This window comes from Podarcis bocagei, assembly GCF_964188305.1.
Source record: "Podarcis bocagei genome assembly, chromosome: 14".
Classification (NCBI taxonomy): Eukaryota; Metazoa; Chordata; class Lepidosauria; order Squamata; family Lacertidae; genus Podarcis; species Podarcis bocagei.
The window spans coordinates 26,194,634-26,221,865 of record NC_138139.1 but is presented as its reverse complement, the minus strand read 5'-3'; the positions used below and the strand labels follow the sequence as shown (position 1 = coordinate 26,221,865).

Here is a 27,232-nt window from a genome sequence, read left to right as displayed (position 1 = left end):
AAACTCTTCCTCCATTGAGAAGGAGGTTTTCACTTATTGTGCCTTCCCCTCAGGGCACTTTAGAATCTGTGTCAGCACAGGAACTTGAGCTTTCCATCCCATTGCAAGGTTTGCCAAGGGTGGTGGAGGCTGGTGCCCATTGGGACTGGTAGGGCAGAAGGAAGGGAGCCCAAACAGTAGGTGGCGCCAGAGCCAATGGCAGGCAGAGCCAACAAGCTCACCCCTCCTCCTCCCTGCTGAGTGCTGCAAGGGTCAACACTGAGACTAAAGAGGAAGAAGCTGACAGCCAGGACCACCCCTTATATCAAGTGTTATTCCTTCACATTTGAGCTTGTCTTATTTCTCTTTTTTATAATTTTTTTATTAAATTATCTGTTTTACAATTTAGAATATTCATTTAAACAACCTTAAAGTATCAAAAACTCCCCTTCTTCTCTTTCCATGGTTCATTTTGTATAACATAAATCCCTTCATATTTTATATAAACTAAAGCATTCAGTGGGATGCGGGTGGTGCTGTGGTCTAAATGACGGGGTGAGCTCCCGTTGTTCGGTCCCAGCTCCTGCCAACCTAGCAGTTCAAAAGCACGTCGAAGTGCAAGTAGATAAATAGGTACCGCTCCAGCGGGAAGGTAAATGGCGTTTCTGTGTGCTGCTCTGGTTCACCAGAATTGGCTTAGTCATGCTGGCCACATGACCCAGAAGCTGTCTGCGGACAAACGCCGGCTCCCTCGGCCTATAGCGTGAGATGAGCGCACAACCCCAGAGTCGTCTGCAACAGGACCTAATAGTCAGGGGTACCTTTACCTTTTTTAACCATTCAGTATTCCATTATTACAACCATCTAAACTTATTTACACTGTTGAATTTATCTTAATGCTGCCAATGTTTTCAAGTGTACACAATCGCCCCCACCCTATGTTCAATAAACATTTCCCAATCTTCTTTAAACATATGTTCTTCTTGTTCTCTTATTTGGTGTGTTAGGTCTGCAAGCTGCGCATATTCCATCAGTTTAAGTTGCCATTCTTCTTTGGTCGGGACCTTACTCACTTTCCATTTTGGGGCTAACAAAACATGGGCCGCAGTAGTGGCATACATAATTAACCTTGTCTTATCTCTCCCTGCCTCCTCTTTTGTTCTTCCTTGCAGGGGGTTCCATGCTGATCTCTGCCGTGTGCTGCTTCTTCCTGTTTTTTGGCAACAGTGAGTCGGCCATGATTGGCTGGCAGTGCCTATTTTGTGGTACCAGCATTGCTGCCTGGAATGCCCTGGATGTGATCACTGTGGAGCTGTACCCCACACATAAAAGGTGACTCTTCCCAGCAACCTCCCTTGGGGTCAGGAAGGAGGGTGGAGACAAACACAGGGAGATTTCCAGGGGCTGAAGCTTTTTAGCATGGTCCTTCACAATTTGAGAACAAACCAGTGTAAATCTGGAGCTGTTGGCAGTGGCATCGTTGGAGGGATGGAAGTAGGTTTGGGGTGAAGCACTACTGCTTATTTCACAGCGCAGGAGAGGACGTCATTATCTGGCGCTCTGTTTGCTAATCTCCTGCATGCCAAATTGTTTTTAAAAAGCCCCTTTTCAGCAAAAAGAATTCACTGTGCTGGTCTGCAAACCATATCAATATAAAACCAGGCAAAAAAAAATCTTAAAACCACTTGAAAGCAAATACAGTGGTACCTCGGGTTAAGAACTTAATTCGTTCTGGAGGTCTGTTCTTCACCTGAAACTGTTCTAAACCTGAAGCTCCGCTTTAGCTAATGGGGCCTCCTGCTGCCACCGCGCCGCTGGAGCACGATTTCTGTTCTCATCCTGAAGCAAAGTTCTTAACCCGAGGTACTATTTCTGGGTTAGCAGAGTCTGTAACCTGAAGCGTCTGTAACCCAAGGTACCACTGTATATATATTTAAACCAAGGGTGCACCAATGTGGTGAACTGAACTTAAGATTGGGAAAATAAAAGCCTGATCAGAAGCCAAAATTTACATATCTGCCCACCCCTACAGCCGACTTGGCTGACTATAAAGGTAAAGGTAAAGGGACCCCTACCATTAGGTCCAGTCGTGACCGACTCTGGGGTTGTGGCGCTCATCTCGCTTTACTGGCAGAGGGAGCCAGCGTACAGCTTTCGGGTCATGTGGCCAGCATGACTAAGCTGCTTCTGGTGAACCAGAGCAGCGCACGGAAACGCCGTTTACCTTCCCGCCAGAGCGGTACCTATTTATCTACTTGCACTTTGATGTGCTTTCGAACTGCTAGGTTGGCAGGAGCAGGGACCGAGCAACGGGAGCTCACCCTGTCGCGGGGATTCGAACTGCCGACCTTCTGATCGGCAAGTCCTAGGCTCCGTGGTTTAACCCACAGTGCCACCCGCATCCCTTTTTTGGCTGACTATAAAAGAGGCCAATTTATGGAGGAGAAGGCTATCAATAGCTACTAGCCACGATGGCTATGTTCTCCCTCCACTAATGGAGGCAGGATGCCCCTGAATGCCTGTTGCTGGGAGTCACCAGTGGGGAGAGTTTCGCTCAGGTCCTCCCTGCAGGCTTCCTGTTGGGGCATATGGTTGACCACAGTGAGAATAGGATGCTGGGCTAGATGGACCTTTGGTCCAATCCACCAGGACTCTTCTAACCTTCTTAGGTGGCTGTGTTGCTTTGGAGGTTAATATGAAGAGCTCCTTCCCTTCACAATGGACCACTAGACCACTGCCTCCTGGACCGTTCCCATTTTAAACTCCCTTTGCTTTCTCTCCCTTCTCCACAGAGCCACAGCCTTTGGCATCCTCAACGGGCTCTGCAAAATTGGGGCCATCTTCGGGAACGCTATCTTTGCCTCCTTTGTTGGGATAACCAAAGTGGTCCCCATCCTCCTAGCATCCTCCGCTCTGGTGGCAGGAGGCCTCCTTGCCCTGAGGCTGCCAGAGACTCGCGACCAAGTCCTGATGTGAGCCGCCCAAAGGAAACGTCAACAGACAAGGACAAGATGCATTTAGAAGAAAATCGGGGGAAAGCCTGTCAATATTTCTCTGCCGATACCTCGGATCTGAGGAGGGAGGGGGAGGAAGAGGCACCCCGCTGAGATAACTTTAACCCCTTAGTTCTAGGACTGTTGTGAAGTGGTGATGGAGCCCGCCTGTCCAGGGCTGCACCCGCACGCGCACACCCTGAGCTTTGCTCATTGCTTCAAAGCTATCACTTGTTAGGGGGTGAAGCCCCATTTCCCCTCTGAATGTGTGTGAACATCTCAGGCACTAAACCAGTAACAGAAGAAGAAGCTGCCTCGTGATCGTGCATGTTTGTCTAGATGTGTGCATTGTGATGGGTGGCACTGGGAAGTGAGCCATTCCTCACACAAGTGACCCTCTCAGAGCTCAGCTGAATGGCTTGATGTCTCCATTTCTATAGCTTTCCGGGCAATTAGCAAAAAGAAAAGGGGGGATGAATATAGTTTTAAAACTGAAGCCCATTCACCAATGGTAGCTGGTCCTCAAGAGAGATCAAAAACCAGATGGTTTATTCAGGGGCAAGGCTACCCTTTGGGGGAGTCAACAGCCATTGACTTACATTTTGCGGAGGGTGGCCTCGTATTCCAAGAACCAAAACTGAGATGCCCAACATAGCTTGTTGTGTTTCCTCAAGGAAAGCCGCTGATCCTTTCATACATTGGACCTCCAAGTTGTCTAAAGCAACCATCACCACCTCTCTCTCATAGGTATGCAAGGGAATCTGTAGGAGATTCTGCCCACACACTTTCCATTTCATTTCAATTTCAAAGAATTTCAAAAAACACACCACAAAAAACCAACCACAGAGATATTCCAACTGTCCACAATAATTTTAACTGGATCTTGTGAGAGAGGAACGCTAACACAAGTTTAAGCCATCAGTCAGTATTTCAAATGTGTTGAGTTTGGGGGCATCACTATATTAAAAGAGCATAAATTGTTGTTGGTTTTGATCTAGTTTCATTCCTGTTTCGTTCCTTGAGCATCTTATGATTCCTGAAACCAAATATGTACATATCCTGCAGTGTAAATAGAGCGCTTTCGGGGGGAGGGGGATATTTGATCACGTATAGAGTACGGTATCTGCAGGAATTTGCCAGTATTATAGCCATATTAACAAATGATAAATGTCTGAGTTACTTATATGTAGACTGCCATCTTACTGGAACACTCTAAAGCACAGTTTGGGGAGTAGCCATTTAAATTGTTTTTTGGAGATTTGCACTCGACAAAAGGTTGTCATATGGCATGGCTGGATCTGCCCTTTCAGCCAAGGTTGAAAGAATAAAAAAGCCTTCAGGTTTCAGGACTTGTTGGTCTCGAACTGTCTTATACTCAAGAGATCCAAGCTTGGCTGCAGAATGGAATGGACCATGTTTTGTGGCAAAAGCAGAGAGCAACATCACTGGCATCTGGCATCAAGAATGGCTGGATGGTGGACCAAAGGATGCTGAGCACTGCTTTGAGCTGCTGTTGATGAGGCCATGAGGACTCTGAGGAAGAAATGATGGAAGATACGATGCACCTTGATGCTTTTATGAAATGTCCGTTCCCAACGGGGAGCCAAAGACTCTCCCCAACAAAGGCTTTGCTTCTATACTAATTCATCTAAAATGGATGGAGGCTTTGCTACGAAGGATTTCCTTCGTTGGAGATGATAGTGTTTTAAAAATAAATAATAATAATCAGGAAAAATGAGCCATCCTCAGAGAGCTGCAGTGCAAACTAGCCTCTCATTACATAATAACTCTTCTCCGGGCATAGACAGAGTTGAAAATCAGCTGATTTATGCACATTCTCAGATTGCATGGACCACATTTTCTTCTTCGTTCTACTCAATGAGCTTTAAAGCCCTGGTTGCTTCCTTCCTGGCATTAAAAAAAAAAGCCATATTGTCTTTTCCAACCTTAGAGAAAAAAGGACAGAGCTGATTCCAAATGCAGACCTGCATTTCTCTGTTTTCCTCTTCTGACTCTGCATCTATATGGACGCCTTCATATCTGTGTTGACACTTCCTCCTGATAGCTGTGGGATCTGGGGCTATAGCATAATATGTACAGAAGACATGTATTCAATAGATGTTGTCACCATCCAGAAACCTACATTATAAAATTCTTTTTTGGGGGGTGGGGGTGGGGGAAGGATCAATTGTCATGAAAACGCTGTTTTGTAATCCTTTGTCAACCTCCACTGAATGTGTCCACTACTTTGAAGAAATTCATGTCATGCAATGAAATTGCAATAAATGTAAACCAAATGTGGTGTATTTGAAGGCTAAATTTATCTGTAGTTTTCTTAAGCCATATTCACAAGTACTTCTGGCTACCGACCTTTTTCCTGTGCTGAAACAGGTCTGTGTCCTCCTCTCCCCCACCAAAATAATAGGGGGGGGGAATAAGGGGGAGAGCCCCAAATCAAGGCCCCATCTGCACTGCACATTTAAAGCAGTATCATACCACTTTAAACAGTTGTGACTTTCACCCCAGAACATCCTGGGAACTGCAGCATGTCAAATGTGCCAAGAAACTACAATTCCCAAAGTTCCTTGGGAAGAGGGATTGATTGTCAAACCACTCTGGAAACTTTAGTTCTGTGATGGCTGGTGGGAGTTACAGTGGTACCTCTGGTTACATACTTAATTCGTTCCAGAGGTCCGTTCTTAACCTGAAACTGTTCTTAACCTGAAGCACCACTTTAGCTAATGGGCCCCCCCGCTGCTGCCATGCCACCGCCGCACGATTTCTGTTCTCATCCTGAAGCAAAGTTCTTAACCTGAGGTACTATTTCTGGGTTAGTGGAGTCTGTAACCTGAAGCGTATGTAACCCGAGGTACCACTGTAAAGTCCAAAACATCTGGAGGAAACCAGGACTGAATATAGACATATGTAAAAAGCGCTGTGAAAATGTTTTTTAAAAAACCACACGTTTTAAAGTACTTATTGAATTTGCCATTAGCTCACCATTGCCATCTAGTGTTACATTTGTATAATGCACTTAAAATGCACTTAAAACATATTTGCAGCTGTATAGCTGAGTCCCCGGTTGAAGAAGGCTGCTTTCCATGGTAGAGTCTACAGGAAAGGACCTTCTGCAGAGAACTTGCTGGGCAGAAGGTTGTAGCTTGCATACAGAACACCTCAAGTGCAATCTCTGCCTATCTCCAGCCAAAGGATCTTGGGAAGAAGTGTTGGGTGAGGTCTTAGAGAGATATCACCAGTCAGAATAGAGTAGGTCACTGATAGAACTAGCCCAAGACATTTTGCTTCCCGAGGCAAAGGACCAGAAGGCATTAAAATGACAACATACCGACAATGGAATTTACCTAACTTATATAATTAATTACATAAACTGTGCAAGTGATGTAACTTTACCACAGTGGATGGCGAGATGAATAACTTTGCTTTTGGTAGAAGAAAAACTGCTGCATGTAACAGCTACAGGATGGAATTTAAGATGATACCTTCTTAAAGGTAAAGGTAAAGGGACCCCTGAACATTAGGTCCAGTCGTGACTGACTCTGGGGTTGCGGCGCTCATCTCACTTTATTGGCCAAGGGAGCTGGTGTACAGCTTCCGGGTCATGTGGCCAGCATGACTAAGCCGTTTCTGGCGAACCAGAGCACCGCATGGAAACGCCATTTACCTTCCCGCCGGAGCGGTACCTATTTATCTACTTGCACTTTGATGTGCTTTTGAACTGCTAGTTTGGCAGGAGCAGGGACCGAGTAACGGGAGTTCACTCCGTCGTGGGGATTCAAACCGCCGACCTTCTTATCGGCAAGTCCTAGGCTTTGTGGTTTAACCCACAGTGCCCCGCATGTCCCGATACCTTCTTACCGTCCTAAATAATAACCAGCATAGTGTCTTTGATAGAATTTTTCATTTAGGCACTCTTTACAGGTGATTTGGTATGAGTGAAATGGTTTCATTTTATTTCCTTTTTTCTTAAGGTTTTGATTTGCTTTCTTCTTCAGCCTTGTCTAATTGTCCCTGGAAAATGGAACCATTCTTCAGTCCGTAAGATTAAATGTTGCGGGGCAAGGGAGGGCATTTTCTGTGTGTACAAATATATGGCTGTGAAATCCACTGGAGGGTTTCAATTTTATTTATTGGTTTGCTTTATTTTTTGTTTAGCCCTTCCTTCAAAGAAGCCCAGCGTGGAAGAAAAACGAGCCTTCACGCTGTGATTAGGGCAAAGATCTGTCCAAGACTCTGTTTATTAAAACAAAGCAATTGCTTTGGAGAAGACCCCAGCAGCCAGAATCTCTTCTGAACTGATCAGCAGGGTTTCTGCTTACATACAGAGCTAACAGCTGCTTGTTGGGATAACAAAGTGTCACAACCTGGTTAATAAGAAACTACAAGAAGCCAGATTTACAGGGAAAGCAGCCTTGCTAAAGACAGGGAGGCATTCATGCAATCCAATCTAATAGCAAAATTAAACATTAAAAACCTTTATGTAATAGCTATGGTAGAGCAACAGCTTCTCAGGAAGCAGAGATAATAAAACATCAAATCTGATCACCCTTCCCTGAAGTCTTGGACCAGGAATGATGATGACGATGATGATATATTATTTATACCCCACCCATCTGGCTAGGTTTCCCCAGCCACTCTGGGCAGCTTCCAGCAAAATATTAAAATACAGTAATGCATCAAACATTAAAAGCTTCCCTAAGCAGGGCTGCCTTCAGATGTCTTCTAAAAGTCTGGTAGTTGTTGTTCTTTTTGACATCTAGTGGGAGGGCGTTCCACAGGGCGGGTGCCACTACCAAGAAGGCCCTCTGCCTGGTTCCCTGTAACTTGGCTTCTTGCAGTGAGGGAACTGCCAGAAGGCCCTCGGCACTGGACCTCAGTGTCCGGGTATAACAGTGAGGGTGGAGAGCTATATTCAGCCTGAGGGCCACAGTCTCTTCTGGGAAACCATGGGGGGGGGGGGACAACATGCCAGAGCTGGATTGGGCCAGAAGCAAAAACTGGCAAAGAATATGACTTTTGTCTTTATATAGTAGGCTAGTTTTATATATATATATATACACACCCCTCTCTGCTGTCCATCCAGGCATGATCAGAATTGAAGACCACAGTCTAGCCAGGCGAAAACACTCAAAGAGGAGGCAAATCAGGGTTGGTCAGGGGGGTACCCTGGGAAGAGGGCGTGTTGTTGGGAGGGTGTGTGTGGTCTGGGAAAGCTGTTGAAGGATGCATCCAGCTCCCAGCCCTGAGCTTGGACAAAGAAGTGTGTGTTTTAGCTGGCAGCAAAATAATGCTAGTGTGGGGGGCCTAACACCGCTCTCTGGGAGTTTTGAGGGGGCACCACAAAGAAGACCTGGCCAAATGGGCTATTTCCCTTGGTGGGACCATGACCGCAACCTCTCCAGGAAACCTTAAAGTCCCTGCATCTGTTGCCTGAGGTAACTGCCTTCCTCTGCCTAATGGTAGGGTTGGCCCCATTTTTAATTCTTTTAGGTGGAGGTCAAGTTCAATGAGAAGAAGAGTTTGGATTTGATATCCCGCTTTATCACTTCCCAAAGGAGTCTCAAAGCAGCTAACATTCTCCTTTCTCTTCCTCCCCCACAACAAACACTCTGTGAGGTGAGTGGGGCTGAGAGACTACAGAGAAGTGTGACTGGCCCAAGGTCACCCAGTAGCTGCATGTGGAGGAGTGGGGACACAAACCTGGTTCACCAGATTACGAGTCCACCCCTCTTAACCACTACACCACACTGACCGTATACACTGATGCCTTGTATACGGAAGGTCCCAGGTTCAGTCTCCAGCATCTCAAGGTATCCGCTGCCAGTCAGTGCAGGCATTCCTGAGCTTGATGGGACTGAGTAATCTGACTCAACATGAGGCAGCTCCTTACATGTCTAACTTGACAGCAGTAAGGTGCTTTCAAGTACTTGTGTGCCCCATGAGCTCTCACACGGCACCATTGGCCTCAACAGCCACAAGGGGGCATCGGTTTCACACAAAACGATGCTGCAAGTCCCAGGTTTGATGCAAGCACTGCTCAGAGAAGAAGCGACAAGGGATGGATATTCTCTTTTCTCTGAGAATGAGGAAGGGTGCTTGCTTGAAGGCTTTCAGAATGGAAATGTGGGGCTGCTGGACCCGACTGAGGGTGACTCCAGAGTTCCCTTTCTGATGGAAGCCAGGCAGGTGCCTCTGCAAAGCTTGCAGCAGAGGAAGAGATGCACCACCATCTTTTCCCTCCCTGTCACAATGCAGCCAAACAAATCTATGGGTTGCTGTGTGCAGTTCTGGTTGCCACACAAAAAGCCTAAAAGCAGGACCAGAGCTCTTTTCACTTGCGATTCCCAGCGACTGGCATGCATACTGTCTCCAAAAGTGGAGGTAGGACATAGTCATCACCATGGCTAGAAGTTGTAGCCTTCACCTCTGTAAATTTGTAGAATCCTCTTTTAAATCCATCCGAGAAACTCTGGTTACGTGCACGGTTTTCTCTGGTGTCATTTGGAATGCAAAGAGGAACAAACAAGACTGGAGGGTAGGACTCGAACCAATGGCTTCAAGTTATAAGAAAGGAGATTCCGACTAAACATTTTGGAGGGGGGGGGGGACTTCCTGACAGAGCAGTTCAGCTGTGGCTGAAACCATCGCCATGGCAACCTCTTTCCTAAAAGCATTATTCCCCAATGGAACTAGGGTTGTGTGATTTTGCGATGCTTTCTTGACAAGGGGAAAACATTCCTTCGAAGTTTCTGGAGTGGGATTGCTACTGACTTTATTGGGCTGTCCCAGGAAGCACAGCCGGGGTGGCGAGTGAGAACTCTGCTCCACTTCCTGCCAGCGCCTCTTCCCAGAGCACCTTGGGAGTGACATGATGATGCAGAGACAATGCAGCGTTCCTCCCAGTGCAACCCACAAAGGGCAGCTGGCAAGAAAGGCCTGTAAGAGTTTGTTCTAAAAGTAGGAGAGCAGAAAATCCTTGGCACCCTTTTTATTTATTTATTTCATCTTCTCAGCTGCTTGTCACCCAAAGGGTTCCAAGGGACATACATTAAATAAAAAGAATGCAAATACATTATATCCTAGGGGAAAGGGGGAAGTCATATATCACATCAATGTTCCATACATCACACAGAACAGCAAAAACAACACACCACAAACAATGAACAGAGTAATAGTCCCAGCCATCAGCTAGCAGATAAACAAGAACTCAAGCCCCATTCCTAGTCCCAAAACCATTCCCACCAACACAACAATCCCTTAATGTCCCCACCCACCCAGAAGTTCAGCTTAAGGCCAGCTGCTGAAAATCGGGGTGGGGGTGAGTCCAGGGTCCCCCAGGGATGGTTCAGCACCTTTTCTCTCTCTTCAGCAGGGAGCAGTATCAAAAGCAGAGCAAGATGGTGGCGGCAAACGTTTTAACTGCTCTGCCAAAATCCTGGCTATTGCTGCCCACCTCCTGCAGCAAGGTTAAGTAAAGTAAGGAGGAACCTGTCTTGAAAAGTTCAGAAACATTTCTTTTCCCATTGTGCAGCTCTCCAGGATAGATAGATAGATAGATTTATTGCGGCCATTGGCCCATATCGACAACAATACATCAGAATTTATACATAAACAATACAATTTAAACAGTTCCAAGTTAAAACACCCATATAGAACCAATTTTACTTCAGTTAAGTAAACACTATACACAATAAGCTCCCTCTATGTAAACCGCAATTCAGATCCATCAGATTTTGGGGGGTTCTCCAGGGTTTCAGGCAGGGAAACTCTCCCAGCCCTACCTTAAGATGCTGGGGATTGAATCTCCAACCTTGTGCCTGCAAGACATGAGCTATAGCCTTTCCCCAAGGTCATAGAAAGCTGCCTTATACTGATTCAGAACATTGGTCCATCTAGCCTAGTATTGCTTACACTGACTAGCAGCCACACTCCTGGGATTCCATTCCCAGACTTACCAGGAGGTGTTGGGGAGAAAACATGGGGCTTTTTGCATGCAGGACAGATGCTCTGCCACTGAGCTAAGGCAACTTTGGAGCATTCTGAAGAGAGAGACACGGTTTTATTCTGCCCCCACCTACACATTCAACGAACAAGATTTTTTGAATTCTTTGATACCGCTGTAGCTAGCATTGAAGGAAACGGAGCCAGAGACTCAGAAAAACAGTTCTAGCAGAGAAGGCGCTTGTCACTGCAGGCTGCAGCCCAAGGTCATCCCAGCGAAAATACAATGGGTATCTTTCAAACAAGAGGAAGTAAAATGGCCATACTATGATACACCGCTAATTACCTGCCATCGAGCATTCTTACCTGACTTAGTGATGGGAATAATTCTTCCTCTCTATAGAAATAGCAAGGACCTTCAAATAACAGAGGCTCTCTTAAATCACAGCAGACTTTAATTTAAATTGCAAACACACAGAGAGGACCATAATATCCTGGCTTGGCTCTCTGTCCAATATAGCTTTATTAACATCACATCAGAAAACAGACCCAGGTCACTATGCTAACTACTTAGAACAATAGAAATGTAGGGTTGGAAGGGACACTGAGAGTTATCTAGTCCAGCCCCTGCAATACAGGAATCTCAACTAACAGCATCCATGACAGATGGCTGACCATCCAACATCTGCTTGAAAACCTCCAAAGAAGGAGAGTTCACCATCTTCCGAGGCTTAAGAGGCCATTTTTTAAACATGAGAAATGAATGAAAAAATAAATACAGTGGTACCTCGAGTTACATACACTTCAGGTTACATATGCTTCAAGTTACAGACTCCGCTAACCAAAAAATAGTACCTCGGGTTAAGAACTTTGCTTCAGGATGAGAACAGAAATTGGGCGGCGGTGACGCAGCAGCAGCAGTGGGAGGCCCCATTAGCTAAAGTGGTGCTTCAGATTAAGATCAGTTTCAGGTTAAGAACGGACCTCCAGAATGAATTAAGTACTTAACCTGAGGTACCACTGTAAATGTCCAATCGTAGCAACATTTGAAGAGCTTAGGCTTGTGAAAGTGACCACATGGCAAATCCATCAAGTCACCACTTGCCCTAGTCTTGCAGCTGGGCCTAGTGTTTTGGAAATCAGATGAGTTTATATGTGTCGGAAGCTGCCTAGAGTGGCTGGGGCAACCCAGCCAGATGGGCAGGGTATAAATAATAAAGTTGTTGTTGCTGTTGTTGTTATATGGAAACCCTGGACTTACTTCCAGCCTTACAGTTCTAGAAACCGTGACATTCTGAAACGAGCATCATAAGAGCTCCGAGCCAGCTTGGAGCAGCTAAGTGGAAAAAATATGGAAGCTGCTTCTCTCAATCTGCATCTGAGCAAATGAGCTGGAAATTAGTCTTGGGGAATCTCTCAGGGAGGCAGAAGAGCACCCCCCAGTCTTCGACTCTTTGGACATCAAGCTCATCAATGGTTCTTTGATCTTTCTTCTCTCTGTTCTGTGACTTGATCACAAAAGGCCCCATGAAGCTTTGCAAATAAATACCTTTTTCCTCAAGGGCTAGATTGTACAAGTGATCAGAGAAGAATAATTGCCACCTCTTTAAATGAATCCAGTAGGTGCACGCCAAAGGGACTGGCCCTCTGTTATTCCCCTAATCTGTTCAGGTTGATACTAAGCAGGAGATAGACATTCTTCCCTGTAAAGATTCATAAGGAAAGTCATTTTCTCCCCCCCCCCACCCCTTGTCACGAACTTTACTCGCTTCTCACGCATTGCTTGCAATTTCCAGGCTGCAAAGAGTTTTGCTCGGGGCCAGTGGTTGACCTTTCAATTGATGCAGAATGTGTTAAACGCTCACTTACATTACTCCTTCTGCTGCTCCTCAGTTATTCCATCGGCTCCCCCTTGCTGCTTGACAGATGCCCCCAACGCCAGTCCCTAGAGTTGCAACTAGGAATGGGAGAGCAGTATGATTCAGTTAACATTTAAAGGTGAAGCTGCCTAATTTGCATTTTTTTTCTGAAAGAATACATGAACGCTTGAACCTTTTAAATTTGCACGCCTCTGAGTTTTGCATATACCCCAGTAAAGTCTGCGTAGGAATACATATAATGATGAAAATAACACACAAAAATACATTATATCCTGGGAAATTGCTTTTCAGAAAAGTGCATATTGGGCAAGATTATATACAAAAGTGGGCTTATTAGGAGAAAGCCACAGTCAATTGTCGATGAATTTTCATGAGGACTTAAAAACAACAACAAATTCAAACTGATATACAAATGTGGAGATCTGAATTTAAGATTGGAAAAATGAGTAATGTAAATTGACCGATTCTCCCATCTCTAGCTGAAATGTATAGGTAGCAGGGTATGAGCCTCCAGCCTTAATTTCCTCCCCATCTTGTTCCATGTATGCACTCAGCATAATGGACAGAAGGAAATTCAAGTTTTGCACCTCTGAAGCTGATGCAGCAGAATCAAACTGCCAAGCATTTATTGGACTGAATCACTTCAGCCTGGAGGCTGAGTGGGACTTGCATGCTGATCCCAGGGAATATAATGCCCAGCCACTGTGGAACAATCAGCTTCATATAATCAAGATGCTTTCGTCTAATTAGTACACAAAGGGGTTAATACCATAGAGTAAGCTGTCCTGCCAGGCTTAGCGAGGTCACTTCCCCTTGCCTTGGGAGGAAATGGGTAATCAAGCCTATTGTTCAAACCCCAGTCTATCTGAGAACCTCAGTGTGTCAGGATCTGGCTGCTCCAAGCTTAGACCGCATGACTTTTGCAAATCACTTTTGAGTTCCTATACCAGTAATTTAGGAACTTTCACCACTTTGAAACTAAGCCTAGTTTTACTGTCTGTGTAACTTTCTGAAGCACATGACTCTGACCTTTGGAGAGTTTGTAAGTAAACCAGTTTTTAACTTACCAAATGTGTGCCCTTTTTCTATACCAGGAGAAGAGGGAGACTTCAGAAGAAACTTGGAAGGGCATATTTTAAAGGTCTAACAGCCTGTATTTCCATGCTTTACTTTGCTCTATGTTTTATGATTTTAAATCTCTGCTGGGGTTATCTCACCAAAGAGTGCTTGGATCTTGGCATCCAGGAATTCTCCTTTCTATAGATACCTATTTTTTCTTGAACCAACTGTCACAACATAGAAAACTAGCTAATCAAGGAGAATGGGCCAGCCTGGACTTTTCTTGAGAAGTTAGTTTTCTACATGACCAACATTTATTTATTATTTTTTTAATGGCAGGAAACATGGAATGTGCAGCCTTAAGTGGTCTAGCCTAGGGAAAGCTTTATTACACGAGTGTGCTGATTGCATAATCTGGTCTTGAAATTGTTATAATTAAAAGCATTCTTGGGAGAACAAATGCACTTGTGATCTCAGCACCCCAACACCCACAGTGACACAGAACTATCCATTTCCCAACATGAGTTACAATGCTGTGGCTATGAAACAGAAAGGGCTCCTGGGGTGTTTCACCACAAACAATTCCCTTGCAATCCCTTGGTGAATTTATAGTTCTTGTTTGTAGCTCCAGACTAGGGTGGGCAGAAGGAAGATCTGGGTGATTGGCAAGGATTTCAGACTCCCAAGTGCTTAGCAATGGCAGAACCTATATACACACCCCATTCCTGCATTCTGTAGCTGAAATGAAACAAGCTTGGAGTAATCAGCAGCAATTTTTCTATGAAAGGACAGTAAGTTCTATTATGTTCTGGCACCGTGCATAAATTTGTGCACTCATGATTTGTTCGTTCTAAGTGTATGGCTTTTGCATCAGGCTCAGTTTCATAGTTTTTTGGGTTCTAGTAAAAATCAAGAGAGAGCCAACAAGCCTCATGTCTGCCCACTGCTGGTCCAGACTATGATAGCTCACTCTACAACCCATGGATCCCATCTCAGGGATTTCAGATTCCTAGGTAAGAGGGAAACTTATGTTTGTGGGTGTGGTGACGATTTGCAGGGGGATTCCATCCTTCCTGGCTGATGTCAATTACATTTTTTAAAAAAACATTTTTTTAAAAAAATTTCATTTCAAACCCAGATCTCCACAGGTGTGAAAACTCCTCCAAGGCAGGGATAGCCTACATGGTGTCTTCTAGATGTTGTCTGACTACAGCTCCCATCAGGCTTGACCACTGGCTATGCCAGATGGGGCTGATGGGAGCTGAACTCTGACATTTGGATGTTCCACATTGGACATCCCTGCTTTAAGGTATTTAAACACTCTCATTAATGGGAAGCGGGTGGCGCTGTGGTCTAAACCACTGAGCCTTGGGCTTGCCGATCAAAAGGTGGTTCAAATCCCCATGATGAGGTGAGCTCCCAGTGCTCAGTCCCAGCTCCTGCCAACCTAGCAGTTTGAAAGCACACCAAAAGTTCAAGTAGATTAATAGGTACCACTCCAGCGGGAAGGTAAACGGCGTTTCCGTGTGCTGCTCTGGTGTCAGTGTTCTGTTGCGCCAGAAGCAGCTTAGTCATGCTGGCCACATGACCCGGAAAAACTGTCTGCAGTGCGGACAAACGCCTTCTCCCTCGGCCTGTAAAGTGAGATGAGCACCGCAACCCCAGAATCATTCACGACTGGACTTAACTGTCAGGGGTCCCTTTACCTTTACCTTTACACATTCTCACTACCTTTGTTAAAGATGCTGGAACGCTTAGAGCTCTTTTAGTCATTCCTTGACATTCTGGGCATGCATTTTCTGTGCTCTTTCCTGGGAAGAATTTTTCTTTAAATAAAAAAACAACAACACTCTATTAATATCAATGCCATGATCATTACTTAGCCCTTACCATACCAAGTAGCTCTTAAAAATACAGCACAACCATTTGGTTAATTAATTAAAATGTGTCTCCCGGAAAAAGGGCTCTCTCTCTCTCTTAATATCTGGATTTATGACCAACTGCATCTTTATGGTTAAAAGATACTGCACATAAAATTGGAAATGCTGACTGAGCCTTGAAGCAGAAGCTGGGCAAGTGAGGGAGGAAGAAGGTGCTTTCTCAAGTTGTCAGACCCGGTTTGGGGTGGGAGGAGGGGACGGTTGCTGCTGCCTTGCTGCTATTTATCCCCCTTTCCCACCTGAGAACACCAGTGAAAATCAGTAGCTCCCAAGAAAAAAGAACTCCACCACCCCAATCCTGGATAATAAGGGTCTCTGATAGACTTTTTCTTCTTTGATTAGCAGGAATGTATGGACCTGACAAAGGCTCTGCCATATATTGCACAATTATAAGTGCACACAAATATATGAAAGCTGTTTTTCACACACAACCCTTATATCTGCCTCCTTCTCCTAAACTGGACAAATGCAGCATTTTCTCAGGAAACCATATTCTAGTCCACTGAAGAACCAATCAACAATTATAGACTATTAACAAAAAACATATGAAACCAATTTTATGACTGTCTGTGATGGCCTGGGATTCAGACTCAGAGGCTGAACCTGAGGAATCCCAGCCTGCACAGGAGTCCCCACCTCCAGAACCAGCTGAGCCGGGGCTGGGGCATGAGCCTGAAGGCTCCTCACCTGTGCTGGATCCTCAGGTGCAGGCACCAGCTGAGTCTGCTCTGGCTCCTGAGGTGATGGAGGACCCATTGCCTGCAGGTGCTCCACTCTCAGCCCCGTCAGGGGAAGGCAAGGTTGACCCTGGGTCCGGTAACCTCCAACCTCTCCTGAATTGCAGAGGCTCAGGGCAGAGAGGCGGAGGGAACTAAGTTCCCGCAGGAGGAGTGCTCACCTCCGGGCGAGGAGAGGCGAGTCACCTGTGGACCGGGGCCGCCCTATGTCTCGGGGCAGATAAAAGCCAGCCAGCCCCAGTCCCAAGTTGCGGGAGCAACATTGTTGGTAGCCAGTTCCTGCCTGCACCCTGTCCTGCCGGAGCTCCTGACCTCACCTGACTCCCTGCCTTGGACCCAGCTTCAGCTTTGATGGACTGCCTCCATACTGCACCCTCGACCTCGGACTGGACACGGACCTCGCCTCACGGTTAACCCACAGGACCAGCACACTGTCCCATAAAAGGATGACTGAACCTATCAATTTTAGTCTCTCTCGGTTTCTCATCATTCCAGTCTTCAGTTCGATTCTCCACATTTCCACATCAGTTTGCAATATTATTTTTTTGTAAAAAAAAAATGTCCTCATAAAAGTTTGTCAGTATGTGAGTGCAAATTTCTCCTCATACACATATGAGCAATTTGTCTGCAATTGCTCCTAATCTACACATTTTTGCGGAACGACGTTGCCTAATGTAATGCACGTGTGTCTTGTTATCTTCACTAATCTGTTTATTTCATGCTATTTATATACTGCTTGGTTGTTAAAAATGAAAAAAAAACCCCAAATGTGATTTACAAGAAGAATCAAACAATGAAATTACCCGTTAAACCCCCCCCCCCACAACAACTGTTTGAAACGTTCAAAATGTAATTAAAACCAAGGATGAGCTTTAAACCAGATTATAGTACATGCCAACATTCTACATATCTGGTTAGGCTTGCCTAAAGAAACATGTTTTTGGCAGGCATCAAAATGATTGCAGTGCCTGTTGTCCAACTGTCAGGGATTCTTCAGCTGTGATTCCTGGATTACAGGAGGCTGGATTAGATGACCCTTGTGGGTCCCTTCCAACTCTACAATTCTATGATTCTGTGTCAAAGCAGGGAGTGCCAGAGTAATGGTGCCGCTACACTAAAATATAGATAACAAAGGAGGAGAAACAATTATTTATGTATGTGACGGATTTAGGTTTGATGAGGCCCTAAGCTACTGAAGGTAATGGGGCCCTTTATATGTCCAACTGTCCTTTGTCAACAACAAATTGTCACTGGTTTTTGTGTTGAACATATGCGCATGCCCTTAGTCTATGCTGTCTGATCATCAGTCTACAAGCACTCTTTAATATTAGATAACAGGTACAACAGCTTGACCTGCATTCAACTGCATTCAGCTGCAGCTGCATGCTACATGTTGCCAGGCACCCAGTCCATGCAGAATGTAGGCACCCTATATATAGAAATGAGCAAACCGGTGATATTTTAGGGAGCAGGCTAGCAGGCGGGGCCCATTACTTACATCATAGGAGCCTACACAACACAAAACACTGTTGCTGTATGTAGGTTTTATTTTATTTGTTTTTTATCTTATGTTTTGGAAATGTACATCCAGTTTTTTCCCTTTAATTTTTTTGGGGGGCCCCTAAGAGAGTGGAGCCCTAAGCTACAGCTTGTTTAGCTTTTATGTAAATCCGGCACTGGACGACAGCAGCACGGATACTACTGGCCCAGAGATGGAAAGAAAAAGTCCCAACCAGAGACGAATGGCTGATGAAGATGATGGACTATGCCAAAAGGGCGAAAATGACCAGGAAAATCAGAAACCAAGAAGAGAGGAACTTTAATAAGGAATGGGGGAAATGTACTTAAGAGAACACTGTAAACAACTGAAAACTTTGGAAGGATTTGAGTAACGCTTGTAATATACTAAAAAAAAAGAGGTAAAAATTGGACTATTTAAGAAAAATAGAGAGACAGTAGTCAGTTTGTAATATTTTTGTGTTTTGGTGTTGTACTTACTGCATTTTTTGCTCTATAAGACTCACTTTTTCCCTCCTAAAAAGTAAGGGGAAATGTGTGTGCGTCTTATGGAGCGAATGCAGGCTGCACAGCTATCCCAGAAGCCAGAACAGCAAGAGGGATTGTGTAGCGATCCCTCTTGCTGTTCTGGCTTCTGAGATTCAGAATTTTTTTTTTCTTGTTTTCCTCCTCCAAAAACTAGGTGCGTCTTGTGGTCTAGTGCGTCTTATAGGGCAAAAAATACGGTATTTTCTTTTTTGGTTTATGAGTTATTTTTTATGTTTTCTGTATGTATTGCTTATAAACTAATAAAGATTGAATTAAATAAATAAATAAATAAATAAATAAATAAATAAATAGGGAAAATATGTGAGGCAGTTGAAAAAGATTGAAGATGATAACCATGGAAGGGTGGAGGGGAGTCCTAAATGCTGATGATGATGCTTAATGTTTGAATTAAAATGTGCAGCGTAAAACTCAATAAACAAGTTTATACAAAGAAAAGTAAAATAAAATATCGATTTTATTCACACTTTACTGTACTATATGCATTTTTATTCATATCCCTTGGCTGGAAAACTGTGCTGCAACATTCAAAGCAGTGCTGATTTTGAAGGAGAGCTGGGTTTCTGTTTGCATATGGCTTTGGAAAGCACTGGCTAGGTAGATTCACTTTTACACGTGAACTGAATTTTCCAGGTTTGTTTTGATGCCATGTGGATGACCGAATGTTAGACGTGACAAGTGCACATGTGTACCTGTCTTGGAAGACAGCACTTTGTGTTTGGTAATTGTTTTAATTTTTCCCAATAAAGTTTATTTTTTTAAAAAAGAACTCCCCTCGCTCCTGGTCCCATCATATAAGTTGTCTGTGAAGGTCACAAAACAAATTTGCCCAGAATCTGCAATAAGGATTTCATAGTTTAATATTGCTACATTTTTTTAAAAAAACAACAACCCCACACATTTTGCACAATATCGTATTTTCTTATTGCCACCTTTCGAAAGCCTGTTTTGGACAGCTCCACTTCATTTCAATGGCACTGGTATGGGATAACTGTCTTTACAGAGAAAATGCCAAAGAGAACAATATTTAAAATGTTATTTTCTTTTCCTCCATGGCTGGCTGATTTCTTGCCTTCCTGGGGCTCCATTTCCAGAGTTCAGTCTCAATTTTTCAGTTCAGTGCCACTTCTGTGAGCTTGAAGATTGAATTTAGTGCGATAAGAAATGCGGTGTGAAGTGGGGGGGGGGGAGAGAACCCCCGCCAGTGTGCGATTAACCTATCTGGCTTGCACCTTGCGGTCGCCTTCTGATGCGTTTTAAGGACACCTGCTCTAAGTGCTCAGCAGAGCTTTGAATGAAAAATGTACAAGGCTAAGTAGCTCTTCTGCTCCCAGCTCCAGGGAGAGACTTTAAAAGCTTGCTTAAAACTAAGAGCTCATTTGTGAAGGGTTCCAGGCAGACCCCTTCCAGTCGCCGAGAGGGTGTGATGTTCAGCTCCCTCCAAACTATGGAATTATTATTATTACAGTGGTACCTCAGCTTACATACGCTTCAGGTTACATACACTTCAGGTTACACACTCCGCTAGCCTAGATATAGTGCTTCAGGTTAAGAACTTTGTTTCAGGATAAGAACAGAAATCGGGCTCCGGCGGCGCGGCAGCAGCAGAAGGCCCCATTAGCTAAAGTGGTGCTTCAGGTTAAGAACAGTTTCAGGTTAAGAATGGACCTCCGGAACGAATTAAGTACTTAACCCGAGGTTTCACTGTATTATTATTATTATTAATAATAATAATAATTCTCACAGATCTCAAGGTGGTTACAACATAAAATACATAATAAAGAAAGATAAAAGGAACCCAATAACACCTCCCCAACCCCCCCCCCCATTTTAAAGGGCCATTGGATGTAGAGTTTCGCAACAGGGGGCAAGGGGGGCAGTGCACCCTGGGTGCCATGTCTGGGAGGTGACAAGAAGGCACCCCGCGGGGGCTCACACCGCCGCAGCCACTTGTGGAGGATCCTCCATTCACGGCTGCAGCTGCGAGCAGAGGATCCCAGTGCCGGCGGCAAACTGCTATGTACAGCGCATGTGCAGTGGTGCATGCATGCGCTGTACGTAGCGATGCCGCACATGCTCTGTACATAGCGGTTTGCTGCCAGCGGCACTCCAGCACCGTACGGATGGCAGTGGGATCCCTCTGTTGCCACTACAGCCGCATGTAGAGGTACTGTCCGTACGGTACTGGAGCAACAGTGCCGGCAAACCGCTATGTACAGCGCATGTGCAGCGTCGCTACCTACAGCGCATATGTTGTACGTAACGACGCCACAAATGAGCCCTACATAGCACCGCCCTGCCTTCATATGCCCCTGATTGGATGATAGTGAAAAATTTCCTCCCATGGGAGGTGGTGATGGCTACCAACTTGGAGAACTGGACCAATTCATGGAGAATAAGGCTTTTGGGGGCTACTAGCCAGGTTGGCTTTTTTCTCCAGGCAGTGTGATGCTTCTGAATACCAGTTACACAGGAGGGGAGATGGTTGTTGCCCTCGGGTCCCTCTTGCAGCCAACCCACGGGCCTCTGGTTGGCCATTGTGAGAACATGATGCTGGAGTATATGGACCATTGGCCTGATCACACAGGCTCTTCTTATATTCTTGTATTGGGTTGTTTTTCTTTCTGTGATCAGCCAGTAATGTGTTCCATTTCAGCAGCCAAAGAACAATTTGTTACTAAGCCTTATTTCCTAGGCAGAAATGCCAAGTGCATTTGCGCTGCTTCATCTCAACAGCTAATTAAAACAGACATGCCCACCTTTTAAACTCTGCATCTTGTAAACTGATCTCATTTTGCTTTGGGGTCAGTTGTCTGCACATGGGGGGAATGTGGTCTGAATGGCAAACGAAATGGGTACCCACAAAAGTCTTCATTATATATTCGCACAATAATCCACATCACACAAGAGACTGCTTGATCTTCTTGCCCAGTTCCTGTTTGCACTGTCTCTACTTCCTCCTACATCGAGCATGCTCCCTTGAAACATGACTACATTTCATTGGATGCCATTACTGGACACCTAGCCTCCCTTCCACTGTGAAGAAAGAAAGGTGTAAACAGCCTTTCCCCCCTTTCATGGGGTGTTGGTAGGGCATGAGCACACATTTTGTGGTCTGCTGTCAGGAGCGAGCCAGCAATAAATCACATGGAGTAAGTGAAGTTAACACTTGATTAGAAGATACAGGATCAGCTCAGGAGTGCCAAGCCTACTGACACAGCAACACTTCTTTGATATGTCTTCCCCCTATGAGGCAGCTGTATAAGTTTCCTCCTCTCTCCGGTCATTTTCAAGCGAACTGAGACTATGCTGGCCTGCTGGCCTTTGCTCCTCCCACTTCATGCCTCTCCTGGTCCTGAGAGACCAGAAGGGGGGGGGGAGTTTGTCACAGCAGGAGGGGGAGACACCCTGGCTTCTTCACCTGCCTGACTCATCCCTACCTCTGGGCCTCCTTCCTCTCCCGCCTCTGATTCTGGACTTCTTCCTGCCACCGACTCTCCCTTCTCACTAAACCTCTTCAGCTTCCGACACCTCCTCCTCCCAATCTTCTTCCTCATCTCCCTCTGATCATTCATTGTCTTCCCACCACCAATCAACAGTCTCCGAGTCTTCTTCCCTTGGCAGTTCCCCCGCTGATCCCTCCCACCATTCCTCTGTGTCCATCCAGTCCATGGCACCTCTATTTTTCTGCTCATTTGAATGTGGCAGCCATTTTGTTTTCTGCCATGTCCCCACACCAGCCATTTTGTAACTGGCGCCTGTGGCACTTTCTCAAAATTCCAAACCTTGGCATTCTTAGTTTAATCACCTGGTCCCCTACATGCAACTAAGGGTATGGTCATGGATGGAGTTGGGAATTGTTAATTTACTGATCCATTTTGATATATGCACAGGCCTTGTTCCTAAAGCTGTGCAAAAGAGTAGTCAACTTCCTGATGTTCATTAGAATTAATTAACAATATTCTGTCTCTTGGAGACTCAAAGGGAATCTGGGAGGGTGGGATTGACAGCTGTTTCAAAAATGGGTTTGACACGCAGGCTAAAAGGAAGCATCTGCAGGGACTCGGGCATATTTCATTTGAGCAGAGCAGGAGCCACAATTTGGCTTGATGAAAACTGCCAGTGAATTATAAACGGGAAGAAACAGCCTGGCTGACAGATTTACAGTGGTGAAAAACTAAAGGCAAAAGTCTCCAGCTCAAGAGTTGCTATTTTTTAAAATAAAAAAGACTTATTGTTAGAGTAGTTTGAACTCCATTGTTTTCTGTTATAAAAATGTGGCTGGCTTTTTTAAAAAGTCATTTTTTTCTAGCACGGATCAACAGATTTAAAGAGCTTTCACCTGGTAAAAAAAATGTAAGGTTTCTATGACAGGGAAACCTCTGAGAAGGTGCCATCACTGAATTTTTTTCTTTCTTGCCAGGAACCATTCCACAAAGACATTCAGTGGTGGGCCTCCCAAAATATAGTCACCATCCAGGCTGGCTTCAATGAGAACATAGCAACACAAGAAGTCAACCAGACAGGATTAGGGCATAGAGAAACCACGGCTGAGGAACCCCTTGAGGGGCCCTCCAGTCTGCAACCTGTTGCAGAATCCCTGGAGCTGTCAGATGAGGAGGTGAAACCACTCCTCAGTCCTCAAAAATGCCATCACCAAAAAGGGCTGGGTCCCTGCCAAAGAGTGACACTATAGCATGTCAAAAGGCTCAGAGTTGCTGTGCTATTGGAAAGTACAGATCTACATGTGAGTAGACACACCATGAAACTCCTTTACTACCAGCAGTTGTGATCAGGGCATGGTGCAAGAACCAGGCCAGTCCTGTTTCATCATTTGAGGTGAGATGGAAAGCTGCTGCCCACTCCTCACCAAAGCCTTGCCTTAGAGGATCAGCTCTGGAGAATTGAGGAGAAGTGGTGGCAGCAGTAAGGTCTCACGAGAGCTCCATGAGATATCTCAGGATTTTGCCAGAAGCCACCATCATTCCTTGCTTCTCCAGCAGCAGCAGCAGAGGTAGGTGGGGTGCCTCTGAGTGTGCCACCCCTTGGGATTCTGCCACCCGAGGCAGCTCCGTCAGTTTGCCTCATGCGTGGGCCGGCCCTGTTCAAGAAGCAAAAGTACATAAGGTCTCCCTCTTGAACCTTCTAGTCTCTGGAAACAACATAGGTATTTGATTCCTTGTTGGTATGTGCTCGTATCTCGGTCTCCTGGCTTCATGTGGTGTACCTTGCTAAACACCCTATGATATTGACCTTGGGCTGGATCAAGACATATTTAAAAAAATGCATTGTAAAGCTCATAATGGGAAATCACATTGCCAAAGGATCGAGCTCTACAGGGCCATCCAGAGTCGCAGTGTTATAGCACATTTAAAACGCTTTTTTTGACTGATGTAGCTGAGTCCTTGGACTGTTTCCTGTCCTTACTTCAGGACCACATTTGGAACCTGGACTGATATGCTTGACCTTGGTCCACTTGGACTGTGCTGCACCAGCAACCCAGTCTGGGTTGGTGGGTAGGTGGTGAGAGGCTTGTACCAACCCTTGGACCCTAGCCTCTGAGGGTATCCACTGGAGTGTAACACTAACTCAGGCCCATGGCTCATCGAGTCCAGCATCCTGTGGCCAGTCAGATCCCCCAATGGGAAACCCATAAGCAGGACCCCAGCACAAGAGCACTCACCTGCAATTCCCAGCAAGTAGTCTTCAGAGGCATACGGCCTCCAACAGAGGATGTAGAAGCTAACAACTGTAGCTGGTGGCTGTGAGTAACCTTATCCTCCATCAGTTTGTCTAATCCAAGTTGGTGGCCATTACTGTGTCATGTGGGAGCAAATTTTAAAGGCTGGAATTCTGTGCTGCGTTAAGAAATCCTTTGCTTTGACTTGGAGCAGGTGATCCTTAATTGTTGTAACCTGCCCTGGGACCTTAGGGTGATTAATAGTGATTGATTACCTAGTGAAAGTTACCTCTGCTTGGGAAAAAACAAAACACCATTCTCCATCAATTAAAGTGAAAAGAAACAGCATTCAAAGTTATGAAAGGAAAGAGTAAACTCATGATCAGTGGTGTACAGAGTTGTTGTTGTTATCTCTGTCTGTCTCATCCCCTAGACTTGGGTCTTATTGGGCGCCGTTTTGTTGTATGTCACTCTCCGTGTTTCTCAAGAGATTTCTTTGGCTTTCCTCAAAGGATGACAAACAGAGCAAGACCTGTCTGTCTCCTCAAATTTATTTTTAAAGGGAACAAAAATGATCTTGAGCTTCTGTCTGTGAGGAAAAAATATGCCACCACCCTACAAAAACAGACACACAACACAACACTGTTCATAGAGCTGGTTGTGAATGTTTAGATGCAGTTCCATGGAGACATCCCTGCCCTAATAAAGACGTAAGTCTACAGATAATGCTGGTTTATTGAATTAGCTGCCCATCTGGTAAACCTGAGTCATAGCAATTTCTAATTTTCTAATTTTCTGAGAGCAGAAGTGCTTTTGGGCAAGGGCTGTAGCTCAGTCAGAGATCACTTGCTCTGCATGTAGAAGGTTCCAGGTTCACTTTCTACCATCTCCAGGTAGGGCATGGAGAGAGAAATCCTGCCTGAAATCCTGAAGAACGTCTGTTTCTCAAAGCAATACTGAACTAGAGCTTTTGCATACAAAAGGTCTCAGGTTTGTTCCCTGGCCTTTCCAGGTAGGGCTGAAAAGGTTGCCTGCTGGAAATCCTGGAGAGCTGCTGCTATCATTTGGTGTAGACAACATCAAGGTAGATGGGCCAATGACATGAATCTGTATGACAATGTGATAATAAGACTGAAATTCTAGCAGCAGTCAAATAGTTCAGTGAGTTGTTTTCCTGCTGATTTCAACCAAGCACACAAAAGGGGGGAAAGATGGGGGGTTGGTGGAATCAATCCTATGACCAGGTTCCTTTGATGGATAAGGGCTGGTGTGTGTTGCAATGTGTTCTGTTATTCAGGCCATGTTTTCAGGTCACATTTGTGAATTAATCAATCTCCTTACCTTGCTTTTCAGAGACTCTCTCTGGCCCTGGGCACATACTTCTATAATGAGCTGACTTTGGTACTGCCGCCCTGAACAGATGCTGACACCAGGATGCAAGGCCTGGATTCACAAAGAAAAAATGAATGGGTTAGCACTTGCTCTGAGGAAAGTCCATGACCAGCGATAGGTAGAATTTTCCTGCAGTGAGGTTGCATTGCAGTGCCATTTTATTCTTGGTAAGTGAGAAGGGAGTTGCATCTTCTGACCTTTGCTCACGTCTGATGGCTTGAAAGAGGCCTGCACAAAACAAATCACTTTTTAAGAGTCTGGAAGGTACAACTTGATTGCACACAAGTGTCTGTGCAATGCAAGGCTGGTGCAAATTGCCAGAGGTTTTGAAGTGGAGGTGCTACTCGATGAAGTCAAATACCTTACTCTTTAAGTCCCTGTGGCAGCTTGCTGCAGTTTGTGTGTGGAATTGCTGCTAGCCTGATCTCTGCTGTGTTGATGCACCACCACTGCATATGACTACAGCTGCCAAATCAGCAAGGATAAGGTGGCACAAGGGACTCAGTGTGGGTCCTAGAAAGCAGGGGTGTGAAATCTGTGGAACTCTTGGATGTTGTTGGACTACAACTCCCACTATCCTTGGTCATTGGCTATGTCGGCTGGGGCTGATGGGAGCTGTAGTCCAACAACTGTGGAAAGGCATCACATTGACTGTACCTTGTTTGGACCAACCTGAAAGCATTTACAGCCAAGCAGGTTCAGGTGGAATCAATGAACTGCCTAACAGAATGGAACCATGGCAGAAGCAGAAAGCACGATTCTGCTTTTTGTGATCTTTTCAGCCAGTGTGGTGACTAGAGCATTGAACAAGGACCTGCAAGACCACAAGGAAAGGTGGGATGTAAATTTCCTACAGGAACTAGATAGGTCAGGGATTGAATCTGGAATTGTGGTTGATGCCGATTGGGCCTGGCAGGACAGGAAGGTAGGGAGGCTAACAGTAGGTGGCGCCAGAGCTAGTGACACAACCAACCAATTTCAGATTTGTCCCCATCCTCCTTTCTGCTGAGATCCACAAGGACAACACAAAGGCTGCATCCACACAGTAGTTTATTTTGTTTCCCTGACATTTCCCTAGCTGTTAATTTCCTCATTATGTTTGAGCTTCCACACAATGTAGAAGCCAATTTTAGAAAACTAATGGAATATAGTGCATGTAAACCTCTCATTTCCATCTAATTTGATTCCAGGGAAAGAGATGTTTTGTAGCCCTCTTAACCCAGAGAACGAGGAGGGGTGTTTTCATGGGGAATTCCTGGGGGAGCAAAAGCACACAAAGGTGGAGAAGATGGGAGATTAGCAACATCTTTCAATGATGTTCATTGCTGTGCCACAGGCAGGCAAGTGAGGGCTGGCTGCAAGTAAACTGAGACTAGTGGGGGCAGTTCCCCATTGGTTGAAATGGACCAGCCCCCACTGATTTCAGACCTTCTACAGGTAGAGTTCCTAAGGTCTCCTGGACCCAGGTTGTTCAGGGCCTGATAAACTTCTGCATCAGGAAATTTTTAATGTTTGACATTTCAATATGTTTTTATATGTGTTGGAAGCT

General features: G+C 45.2%; 1 protein-coding gene across 2 annotated transcripts in view; it reads left to right on the top strand.

Moving 5' to 3' along the window:
* SV2B (synaptic vesicle glycoprotein 2B) overlaps window positions 1-5,291 on the top strand; it is a 73,117-nt gene extending 67,826 nt beyond the window's left edge. For both annotated transcript variants that reach the window (XM_081171137.1, XM_081171138.1), the window contains exons 12-13: window positions 1,152-1,311; window positions 2,772-5,291. In XM_081171137.1, coding sequence (XP_081027263.1) covers window positions 1,152-1,311; window positions 2,772-2,955 — 344 coding nt within the window. In that variant the 3' untranslated portion in view covers window positions 2,956-5,291. The remainder of the gene's footprint in view (window positions 1-1,151; window positions 1,312-2,771) is intronic.
* The last annotated feature ends 21,941 nt before the right edge of the window (window positions 5,292-27,232 follow it).